This window comes from Staurois parvus, unplaced genomic scaffold (genome assembly GCF_062004578.1).
Source record: "Staurois parvus isolate SC_StPar_1 unplaced genomic scaffold, SC_StPar_1.0 ptg000347l, whole genome shotgun sequence".
In the NCBI taxonomy this organism is placed as follows: domain Eukaryota; kingdom Metazoa; phylum Chordata; class Amphibia; order Anura; family Ranidae; genus Staurois; species Staurois parvus.
The window spans coordinates 6,889,839-6,902,586 of record NW_028318143.1 but is presented as its reverse complement, the minus strand read 5'-3'; the positions used below and the strand labels follow the sequence as shown (position 1 = coordinate 6,902,586).

Below are 12,748 nucleotides of genomic sequence, written 5' to 3'. Positions count from 1 at the left end.
TTTCCATCATGTCCTTGTGGATGTCTTGTCCACTCATTCCCTTTTTCAGCAAGTATTGGATAACAGCATGTTTGCTCACTTTCTCCATTTTTCAGACAAGGATGATCTTCTGCTCTTCAGTCTTCAATAACTGAAACAAAGAAAAAGCTATTTGTGAGAAATTTGGTATGGAACCTTGCAAAGATATGTACTATGAGTAGCAAAAATAAAATTGGGCTAAGACAAATGCTTCATGGGTAGGCTGAGAACTTTTCAGTCACCCCTCGCATATTGTAGACTATGTTAGGTTGTAGGCAGCTTGATGGGCCATGAAGGTAGATCTCTGTGTAGGGCAAAACTGAATGTGAACTGTGTGGACAAACCCTGGCAGTGTAGCTTTTGCATTTGGGCAGCCAGGGCAGGTAGCCACAGAGCAAACATTCCTCCCCGTCTGCCCCCCACCTCTCTTTCAGGCTCCATAGTAGCCACGTGGGCTTCTATGGTAATAGTTCTGCCAATGCCCCATTGAAAGATTTCCCTTCATCTCCTGTTCAGGTAACAAATGTAAAATTTTAGATTAGCAACCGCTTTCTTTCCCACAGACAATGGTCACTCAGGACAAATAGAGAAGTGAATTTCCCCAATGGAGATACAGACCATGGTTAACCCCTTATAAAATTTTTCTTTCCCACAATATCCCATAGTTAAAAAAAAAAATGTTTTGGCTTTAGCTGTCCTCATGAATTTATTAGCAGTGGTAGCTTGAGGAGCTTTGAGAAGAATGCTATGGAAAGTAAAGAGGGACACAGGGGTCTTTTGTAGAGGGGTTTTGTATTTCACCTATAGATTCATCCTGTCCTTCCTTTAATCTGCACCCAGAAGTTTTTTGTTTTTTTTGCAGTTAGTGACTGTAATAAGGAGTCCCCTCCAAGCGTTAGTATTTTTTTTTGCATGGTGGTAGACAGGCAGCATAAAAAATCCATACGGTTTTATTGTTCATTACTGACAATTTAGAAGCAAAAACAGTCTACTAGTCATGATGTTCTCTCTCACATGCCAGCTGTGAATAAGTATTTCAAGTCACAACATAGTACTAAATAGGTTTCTGCCTTGCAGTTGCTGTTATATCTTCTATTTGCTTATTAACTTATAAATCAGAAACTGGTAGTTTTGAAAGAATATATGAAAAATATTGATTCTTCCAAATATTTATTTTTTTGTTGTTAAAGTTGTACTCCAGGCAGCTATTAAAACAAACACCATCCAAATATATGGTTAAAATATAATTATTTTCTTTTTAAAGTGATTGTAAAGGCTCAAGGTTTTTTACCCTCAATCGTTCTATGCATGAAGGTGAAAAACCTTTTGTGTGCAGCAGCCCCCCCATTACTTACCTGAGCCCATTCTCGATCCTGCAATGTGCATGAGAGCCTTGGCTCTCAGATGACTTGCCTTCTTCATTGGCTGAGACAGCAGCAAGAGCCAATCAACCACAGCCAATGAGGAGAAAGAGGGGGAGGGGTCGAGCCACAGAGCAGCGGCTCAGGAGCGAGCCTGCTTGAGTGCCCCTATAGTAAGCTGCTTGCTCTGGGGGCACTTGGCAGGAGGGAGAGGCCAGGAACTCCAGTGGGGGATCCAAGAAGAGGAGAATTGGGGCTGCTCTGTGCAAAACCATTGCACAGAGCAGATAAATATGACGTTTTGGTATTTTTTTTAAAATTGGCTTTAATATTACTTTAATGTGGCTTGCATAAGCACCTGAACCTGTCTTAAAGCGGAACTAAACCCTCCAATCCTTTACAGGCATGGAAGCAGCCATCGTGGCCTCTGATTTGCAGTTGCCATGGGTCTGCACATGTGATCCGCAATGACACTAGCCATTTCATTGCCTGGCAGTTTGTTTGAGAGCTGACATATGTACACTAGAAAGTGTAATAGTTATCACTCTAGACATGCCTTGAATGTAACTGTTTTGGGAAAATGGTGGGTTTAGTTCCGTTTTCATGTCAGCCTGCTGTTATACCCTGTATAGCAGAACTCAGACTGGGAGATAGAGGAGCAGCAACCTGAGCCAATCCGGGCACTAGTACTTATAGGGAATGCTTACATGCCTCCCCCCCTTCCCCAATAAGATCAATTGGCCTTTCTTTCCTATACATCAACATACAGTGCAGAATGCATGATATCGAGCTGCCCTCTAATGTTATCCCTGGTTTTATTAGATGGTTCCTACGGCTTCCATTGTTAATGATGTCCACACTTGTTTACATAATAATTCTGCCAAACAGGAAATCATATACAGAGTGTAAGCAAGAATCCTTTTCTAAATGGTGAAAATATGTTATTTTAGTGTTACCCTTAATACACTTTTTGATAAAAAAAAGTCTTCAACTGTCCATTTCCTCTTATCTTGTTCCAAGTGTTTGTACTGACGCACGCTACGAATTTCTAGAGAGAGATCGCTGTAAATCACATACGCTTTGCAGAACCAGATGCTCTTCATGCCAGCTTTTCTCAACAAGACTTTTTCTCAGCATTTGTAACTTATTCCTATTTTGTAATGATATATAGCCTGATTCTGAGCAATATAGTTGCCTTCTGAACACTGGAGGGACACTTTCATGTCTGCTATACTTTAGGGTGTCACATGTCTGTAAACATGGAAAATTTCATAACTCAGGGTGATGGTAACCCAATATGACCTTCAAAGAATAACCAGGAGCAGGTTATATGCATCTTCAAAGTCAAAATGCTTGTCTGTGTGTATGTACAATAACCATGTATAACTCAGAAGATATAAAAACTACAGCCTTTATTGCAAAAGAAAGCATATTATAGCTATATGTATCATATCTTCCCAATGTTGGGTAACAACTGTCTTCCAGTTGTGCTGCTGCATTGTCACTCTGTCACATGTATTCCTTGTGGTGACTACAAGCGGCCTCACTGTGAAGCTGATGCTGGAGTGAATGCATGTGCACTAACAGTGGTTTTGTTCCATAGGGCCCTAAAGGTTATCCTGGACCACCAGGCTCACCGGGAGAGAAGGTAGGTTTTCATTTTATCCTCTATTATATCTTAGTTATAGTTTTGAGAATGAACAGGATGAAGCAGTTTTATGTAGTTTTGGTTCCTAAATGAAGCCTTAACCAAAAAAGACGTTTAAAGTACAAACCGGTTAAATGTGAATCTTGTATTTCAATTGACCCAGAGGACATATTAACTACTAAATGGGCACATTTCCCACTCTGGCATTCATCTTGCCATGCTAGCTAAATCTCTGTAGTTGCCAGTATTTTTATCTTCTAAAAGGTTCAAAATCTTTGCTGAACCTAAAAACCTGTGGGCAAAACTTCCTATTGGTACTTTGTCCAGCAGCAAAGGGACTTCTGTGATACTTTACATCAGAGATGCTCAACCTGTGGCCTATGGGCCACATGTGGCCCACAGAGCCCTCTGATATGGCCCTCCACCTCCAGACACAATTCAGGAGTTTTGGTGCACTTTCAGAAAGTGCACCACACCCACAAGGTATATTAGAAGTCTATGGCAAAGAGCAGCTGATGCACAGGAAAGCCACAGGTGCACTGTACTGCACCCATGGTGTAGGTAAACCACAGCACATCAGTGTGAAAGCAGCTTTATAGTGGGCTATGGGACAGTAAGGACTCCTTTTACATTTATGGTTTGGGGAGCAGTAAAACCTCATAGTTGAGGGATCAGGGGTGTAGATTCAGCAGTTGCTATGGCAAGCCCACGCCATGCTTTAGGGGGCCCGTGCGGCCTCCCTGTCACATTCTGTTTTACACTTGGACCAGAAGGGCGGCTGGGCCGACATATACAGGAACTGATCCTCTCCATTTTCCCCTTGCAACCGCTGAAAGCTAACTCCTTCTCTCCCTCCCACCAGCATTAAGTAGCTGCTATTCGAAATAAGAAATTCAAGATTCTGAACCATTTCATTTCATTGTGGTCCGTGAACGGTTACCAAATAACTTAAGTGGCCCTCGCTCCTCAAAAGGGTGGGGACCTATGCTTTACATGCTGGGCCAGAATCTGAAATTTTTGAGTTGTCACAGAAATTGGCAGTGAGGGGTAATATTCCACCTGTTTTCATGATAACTGTCTAAGAGGGGATATTCGCTCGCTTTGTGGAGACCTCTTGCATTAGAAGAAGCAGTGAAAAGAAATCTATTTAGTGGGACAAACGCAGGAAAAAAAACTCGATGGGTCTTAAACCTTCCCTGCTGCATCCAAAACTAAACAAAAAATGTGGGTTTTTGTTGTCCACTTTAAGGAGACGCTGTCAGTAAAGAAAGTCAAAGGCAGGTCTATTGGTGGCTGCTTTTCAGCTCCAGGTGTCATTTTTTTCTGGTTTGTCTCTATGGTTTTCCAAGCAGTGGAATTTGTTTTTAATATCCACCAGTCAGATTCAGTCTTTCTTTAGAAGTGTGAATCTGATTGGTGATACTTCATGCAAAAAAGAATGTTTGCACAGTACAAGATTCAGGAAACAGATCCGACACATACCACATGTGAAGTGCTGTCTAGAAGCGTTCTGTTGTCTATTTTTTAAAACCAAGATTAGGGTAAATTGAAGTCAGTTTTGAGTTTATGTGGAGCTTTTCTTTTAGGACATTTACAGACCTTTGAATGGTTTTTCTGGAATTGGCATTTTAAAACTCAGTGGGTGGGGCATCCTTAAGGTGAATATGTAATTCTGCCCGTTCAGGTAAGAATAACAGGTTCTCTAAGAAACCCCAACTGCTGATAGTTACCTTTGCTGTGCCCACCTGTCATTCTTTTGTTCTATCAGAGTGCTTGGTAATTACTTGGTCCTGGGTAGGGAGGAGCCTGTTACCTCCTCTTAGGAGAATGTGCTTGAGTCTGAATATCCAGTGGCCAGATCTAAACACCACCATGTGAAAAGGAGGAGCAAAAGCTTAAACCTGTGATTGGACTCAGCACTCTGATGTAGCACCAGTACCTAGCTTGTGTTGGAGACCGCGCCATACTGGCCGGATTGGTCACTGGTTGTGGATGGGTATTTTTGTGGGCAGAAGAGGAAGCAATCCCTTCCTGTGGTTGTGCCCAATGATGGTTAGTGGCGATAAGCCCTCTTAGGAGGTCTGTGTGACCTTGTGGTCATTTCAGTATGTAGACTTGGATGAAAGCAAGGAGCGCCCAGTGTCCAGAGAAATACAGCTTCTAAATGATTGTATGGTTCATAGGAGTTTATTGAGAAGTAGCAACATGTACATGAAGTCTCACCAACAGTGCGGCAGGGGAGTGAAGGGACGGTAAGTATGGGTAGGTAGGTCTTCTAACAAGAAAACTTTTTCGTTTGCCCTTAAGTGACAGAATCTATTTAATGGCCTTCACTAACAGGATTATTTACTGTCTTTTCTGCGTATGGAGAGGGTAATTTTCTTATTGTTATACAGCAACTATTATAATAGCATAAAAATATTTTTTTTCAACTAGAATTCCTTTTTAAGTTTCAATATTTCTGGCAGCAAATGGCATTTTTTACATGGAAAAAAAAACTGTTTGCATTAGGGTGAGTGTCGCCAAACCCCTGACAATAATGTCCTTTCCTGACATACATATCCGATACCTCTCTTTTCCAAGTTTGTTGTAGTGTTAATTATTACTAAATGTTATTGAAAAATTTATGTTTTTATCAATTTTGCTTTTAGCGACTTCTTCCAGTATGTGCTATAACAAGTCGAGGTGTGCCTAAATTTATATCAAGGCAGACATTATTAAAATGATTTGGCAAGCAGCTGCTCATAGCCTGGAGCAGTCTGTCTCATTTTTATGTTGATAGAATAAATTAGCACCAAGGCACTTGTTAATCTTTGAATGGGTTACAGATCGGACCAGCAGCCCTATGGGGATAACATGTCCTTATACGACCAGCCATAGCTGACCTAGTCTAAAATTAAACAATGTACAGTCCCATGGGTGTCCCCAGTACACGGCCAAAAGACTAAAAAGATGATGCATAATAACCTTACATTGTGAAAAGAAATATTAAAGTGTTACTAAACTTACAGCAGTAAAATCAGTCTGTATATGCAGTAAAGCATGCTTGTTATACTCACTGTGGAACCTAAGAGGTTAATCCTCCGCATTGTGTAAAAAGGCTGTTTGATCCGTCTTCTTTGATCCACCCTTCGTCTACTGTACCCATTCCATCTGCTGATAGAACAGAGCCTTGGGGGCAAGCTGCACATGCTCAGTTTGGTGTGTATTACTAGAGAGGTTTTTTTGGGGGGGAGAGTGTATGTGATCAGCACAGGGCTAATCAGCGCTGTCTAGACAGAGGGTTAGTGGTTTATGTAGCCGCATAGGACAATCAGAGGAGAATGAAAACTCTTCCTACAAGCTTTAACCAGTTCTCTGCTGGACACTGATAGAAGTCACAAGACTATATACTGCTGATCAGAAAAGATATTTAGCAGTTTATATTTAATAAAATAATTGCATTTCCTTGTTGTGTGTTCTGTGGGAGACCAGATATAGTGAACGCAGGGTTTTGGTATAGTAACACTTTAACGCCAACTCCAGCCTTAGTGATTTATTAGCCAGTTGAAGTCAAATTGTATGCTGATAATTAAAATTATGGATTCTGTTCTATTCTTACTTTGGTTTTTGTGCCAGTCAGTTTAAATGTACTCATTCTTACCCCATGCCTCTGCTTTCTTTCTGGGTTAAATGATGTCCATCCACTTCCTCCTTCTCCTGGGCATTAGGGAAGAGCCTCCTGTAAGTCATCAGGACTGTATGAGGCACATTACTGAATTCCTGGCCGAATCTGTTCTGTGTTTGAGCAGCACAAGGGAATGAATAAATTAGCAAAAAGACAACCCTTGCTAGGCCTATAGGCTGGACTTAGCTTGCTCTAAGACCTTTGCTGTAGTCTATGAACAGCGCATGCTCACAATTTATTATTGGTAATTATATAGCGCTGAAACATTTTATGCAGTGCTTTACATTCTACATTCACAACAGTCCTGCCATTTAGGGACCTTAAAATCTAAGGTCCCTGCCTCACATGCATACTAGGACCACTTTGGACAGGAGCCAGTTATCCTTGGAGGGAACTGGTGTTCCCAGAGGAAACCCACAAAGGCAGAAGAACATACAATTCTGTTTGTGATTCAGGTTGAATTCAAACCGAGGGCCCTAGTAGTGATAGGCAAGAATGCTGACCTTTAAGCCACTGTAAATGCTTTTATATGAGAAATTGGAGTTGAGCTTTAGAAAAATTGAATTGCCAATTAGGGCTGGGACAAGGGGTGGGCTGGACCATAGCTTCATGTCTGCTTTGACAGCTGCTGCTGTAGAAATCAGGAAAATGGCCACGAATGTGTAGTTCACATTCCATGCCAACCATGGACAGCCAGTGGAAGGGGGCAGTGAATGGGCACAAGGCGGTTCATTTATACTATGGCATGCACCAGGAGTGGGGGAGAAGGCACAGTTCCACATCTTTGCTCAGGGTGCTAAACAAACATGTCCTTGTACTGTTGCCAATCCTTCCTGGCTACAAGCAGTCTAGGTAGCCCACTTCCTTCCATATGCGTGATTGGAGGTTGGTGTCTTTGGGCTTCCAACCCTAATCTATCCAGGCCACTTTCTTTAATTTACAGGAAACAATGTTTCATGGCTAATCCCTTTGAGTTGAGCTGGATTGAATGGATGCAATGAAGTTAGAATTGTTTTTTGTATGAATATATTGTACGTCTGCATTTAAAACCGTCAAGGGATCTCTGAAGATTTAGGGCCGGATCTACCTGGTGTATATGTCAGTGTGAAATGGATGTCGAGTTGGGTGGTTTCCCAATCTTGTTTTCATGGATTGGGTTTATAATAAAGGACTGTTTTATTGACAACTGGTGCAGGATTCTTCTGTTCCTTGTTTGGTAACATTTTATAAATATGACCTTCTGTAAAACTGAGATTTAATTCCAGTGATTGTTGATCAGGGAGACTGGGTGACTGTGACAAAAAACAGATAATGGCTAGAGGAAGAATCTACACATTCAGATGTGTTAAACAAGTATGGGATGTCGTAGAACACAGAAAATTGTGAACATTCCATTAAAAAATTACTAAAGATTATACTTAATGATCAGAATATATACATTCTGAAAATACACTGGTTTGCATTTAAATCTGTTCTTTCACAGCATTATGCTGAAACAAATCTCCAGTCAAAAGTAGCAAGGTAAAAAAAAAGAATTGCCCATTAAAAGATAAGACAACAAAGCCAACTTTTTTCTCTAATATCCACCTTCAATCCTGATCTACCCCCAGGCATTTTTTTCTTCCACTAGATGGACTTAGTCTGATGGCCGGGATCATTCAACCCAGGTCATTTTGGATCTGCCTCAGCCTTTAGCTGTTCAGTGAAAAGAGAAGCAGTACAGTGATTAACTCATCTTTCTGTCACTTTTCTCTCTCCTCCTATCAGTATGCTGCTTGTCAGTACAATGAACTGATTGGCTCCTAGTGCTGTCTTCCTCTTACACTCCAACCATGAAGTATAGGGACTACAAGAGTCCAATACCAAGCCAAATTTAGTTACGTATACTGCTACATTGTAAAAATGATGTAATAATGATTATAGAGCTGCCTTGATTTGTGTTGTTTCTATCTGCTTAGAGACCGTCTTTAGGGCTGGTTCACACCACAATTTCTGCATTCTGGAGGTGTTTTTGCATATGCGTTTACAAGCATTTGATACGTTCATGATGTGTTTTCAATGCATTCCAGTGCATTTTTTCCTCTTTTTTTATTTTGACACTTGAAAAATCCAGGACAGTGTGCGTTCTGGTTCATTTTTGGTGCATTTGCATACATTTTAATGTGTTTTTGTTGCATTCTGCATATACATAGAAAACACTGTGTATGTGTTTTTGATCCAGATTAAACACACACTGGACTGCATCTGTTGTGAACCCGTCCTTAAAGTGATGTATTCTTTACCCATGCAGGACAAAGTAAAAGGTTTACCTAACACCCTCCTTCCTAGCAGCATGCATGGTTCGAGGGGAGATTGTAAACTGAAATGGGGCTTACTAGTCAAATTAACAAACATAGCAGCCACAATAACCACTAGTACTTACCTTTACCTATCCCCCAAACTGCCTGCTGAGTTACAAGAAATATTCAGTTCTTTCAGGTATGGGAGGAACACTTGATACAGCCCCCTTGCCCTCCACAGGGTAATTATTTTACCTCCTGTAAAGAAAACCTGTAACTTTTCCTTTTATGGGCAAAGTTCTGTTTCTTTTTAAGTGCAAACGGTCAAGCTTGTTAGCAAGAGCACACAAAAGTGCTTGTATACATGTACCTGAAATACTACCCGGAGCATACTGGGGAGTATTCACAGACCATAGGCTAAGTTGAAAAAGTATGTTATTATTTTTGAGAACATTATGAAATGAGCGGTCACTTGCATTATCCAAAACCCTTAACGTATTTCCTGATTTTCCATCATTGCTGCCATTCTGCCAATTAATACTGTTTACATTAGGCTCCTGTATTTGTATGTCTCCCAGTAAACATGGCAGCACTTATTAGAAAAATACAGACATCCCTATAGCCTGCACATTTCACCGGAGATCCTGTGTAACAGTAGCTTGTCGCTTTGGTGTTTCATTTTTCCATTTACATGTCTGCTGTGCACTTATTAAATCAACCACATTAGCTGTGGCTTGGCAGTGTCTTTGGAAGTTAGAGAGATGCCAAGTCTAACAGAACATTATACACAGCACCATGTTGCCAGATTCATAATGTTACATATGTTTCCCTGCTTGGTGTTCATGTATGAGAGGGGAGATTTATCACACCTATCGGTTGTTGAAAGTAAATGTCAGCTGGGCGTTTGGAAATTGCCAGTAAGAAGCCCTGTAAAATGCTATTTGGTTATATGAAGAACACCAGGCCTCTTTCAAATGTGCTAAGATGAGCTCTAATATTTAAAGGATAAATGTACTATACACATTAGTACTTTTTTAAATATATCCATTGATAACTATATATATATATATATATATATATATATACACACACACACACACACACAGTATCTCCCAGAGGTGCACACCTCGCATTTTTATAAATATTTTATTCTATCTTTTCATGTGATAACACTGAATAAATGACACTTTTCACTTTGCTACAATGTATAGTAGTGAGTGTACAGCTTGTATAACATGTACATGTGCTGTCCCCTCAAAATAACCAAACACACAGCCATTAATGTCTAAACCGCTGGCAACAAAATTGGGCCCAATTAGCCATTTTCCCTCCCCGCTGTCATGTGACTCCTTAGTGTTACAAGGTCCCAGGTGTGAATGGGGAGCAGGTGTGTTAAATTTAACAGGACAGGTTCCATTCAGAACAGGCCTCACCCTGGTCGACCAAAGAAGTTGAGTGCACATGCTCAGTGTCATATCCAGAGGTTGTCTTTGGGAAATAGACGTATGAGTGCTGCCAGCATTCCTGCAGAGGTTGAAGGGGTGGGGGGTCAGCCTGTCAGTGCTCAGACCATACGTCCTCGCACACTGCAAACAAACTGTCGTCCCAGAAGGAAGCCTCTTCTAAGGATGATGCACAAGAAAGCCCGCAAACAGTTTGCTGAAGACAAGCAGACTAAGGACATGGATTACTGGAACCATGTCATGTGGTCTGATGAGACCAAGGTAAACATATGTGGTTCAGATGGTGCCAAGCGTGTGTGGTGGCAACCAGGTGAGGAGTACAAAGACAAGTGTGTCTTGCCTACAGTCAAGCATGGTGGTGAGAGTGTCATGGTCTGGAGCTGCATGAGTGCTGCCACCACTGGGGAGGTACAGTCCATTGAGGGAAACATGAATGCCAACATGTACTGTGACATACTGAAGCAGAGCATGAACCCCTCCCTTCGGAGACTGGGCCGCAAGGCAATATTCCAACATGATAACGACCCCAAACACACCTCACACACCTCCAAGACGACCACTGCCTTGCTAAAGAAGCTGAGGGTAAAGGTGATGGACTGGCCAAGCATGTCTCCAGGCCTAAACCCTATTGAACATCTGTGGGGCATCCTCAAACGGAAGGTGGAGGAGCGCAAGGTCTCTGACATCCACCAGCAACGTGATGTTGTCATGAAGGAATGAAAGAGGACTCCAGTGGCAACCTGTGAAGCTCTGGTGAACTCCATGCCCAAGAGGGTAAGGCAGTGCTGGAAAATAATGGTGGCCACACAAAATATTGACACTTTGGGCCCAATTTGGACATTTTCACTTAGGGGTGTACTCACTTTTGTCACATGGCCATAGGTGTATAAAATCAAGCACCTAGACATTTGTAAAAGAATGGGTCGCTTTCAGGAGCTCAGTGAATTCAAGCGTGGTACCAAGATAGTTTGCCACCTGTGCAATAAGTCCATCTGTGAAATTTCCTTGCTACTAAATATTCCACAGTCAACTGTTAGTGGTATTATGACGAAGTGGAAGCAACTGGGAACAACAGCAACTCAGCCACGTAAAATGACAGAGCGGGGTCAGCGCGTGCTGAAGCACCCAGTGTGCAAAAGTTGCCAACTGTCTGCAGAGTCAATAGCTAAAGACCTCCAAACTTCGTGTGGCCTTCAGAGTAACACAACAACAGTGCATAGAGAGCTTCACGAAATGGGTTTCCTTGGCCGAGCAGCTGCGTCCAAGTACAATACATAGCATCAGATGCAGTCGTGTAAAAGCAGGCCGCCACTGGACTCCAGAGCAGTGGAGACGTGTTTACTGCAGCGAAGAATCGTGTTTCTCTGTCTGGCAATCTGATGGACGTGTCTGGGTTTGACAGTTGTCAGGAGAACTTTACTTGCCTGACTTCATTGTGCCAAGTGTAAAGTGGAGGGGGGATTATCGTGTGGGGTTGTTTTTCAGAGGTTGGGCTTGGTCCCCTAGTTCCAGTGAAGGGAAATCTTAAGGCATCAGCATATCAAGATATTTTGGACAATTTCATGCTCCCAACTTTGTGGGAACAGTTTGGGGATGACTCCTTCCTGTCCCAACATGACTGCGCACCAGTGCACAAAGCAAGGTCCATAAAGACATGGATGGGTGAGTTTTGGGTGGAGGAACTTGACTGGCCTGCAGAGTCCTGACCTCAACCCGATAGAACACTTTTGGGATAAATTAAAGCGGAGACTGCGAGCCAGGCCTTCTCGTCTGACATCAGTGCCTGACCTCACAAATGCGCTTCTGGAAGAATGGTCAAACATTCCCATAGACACCCTCCTAAACCTTGTGGACGGCCTTCCCAGAAGAGTTACAGCTGTGATAGCTGCAAAAGGTGGGCCAACTCAATATTGAACCCTTGAACCCCAAGACTAGGATGCCATTAAAGATCATGTGCGTGTAGAGGCAGGCGTCCCAATACTTTTGGCAATATAGTGTGTGTGTGTGTGTGTGTATGTATAAATATAAATATATATATATATATATATATATATATGTATATATATAATCGGTCATGATATCTGTCTTTGATAATTTGATGACAACAATGCACCTACATAAGTAGTTAAGTTCTGGTGGAGACCAGGGCTGAGATGAAGAAAGGCATCAGTGACCCACTTTGATTTGCATTCTGCTTTCCACAATCAATGCAATGGTTTTGCACAGAGCAGTTTTGATCCTCCTCTTCTCAGGACCCTCACCGGCACTTTCGGCCCCTCCCCCTTGCTAAGTGCCCCCATAGCAAGCTGCTT

General features: G+C 42.0%; 1 protein-coding gene across 2 annotated transcripts in view; it reads left to right on the top strand.

The window, feature by feature from the left end:
* Positions 1-12,748, top strand: part of COL24A1 (collagen type XXIV alpha 1 chain) — a 384,809-nt gene that overhangs the window by 158,645 nt on the left and 213,416 nt on the right. For both annotated transcript variants that reach the window (XM_089684422.1, XM_089684421.1), the window contains exon 8: positions 2,983-3,027. In XM_089684422.1, coding sequence (XP_089540548.1) covers positions 2,983-3,027 — 45 coding nt within the window. The remainder of the gene's footprint in view (positions 1-2,982; positions 3,028-12,748) is intronic.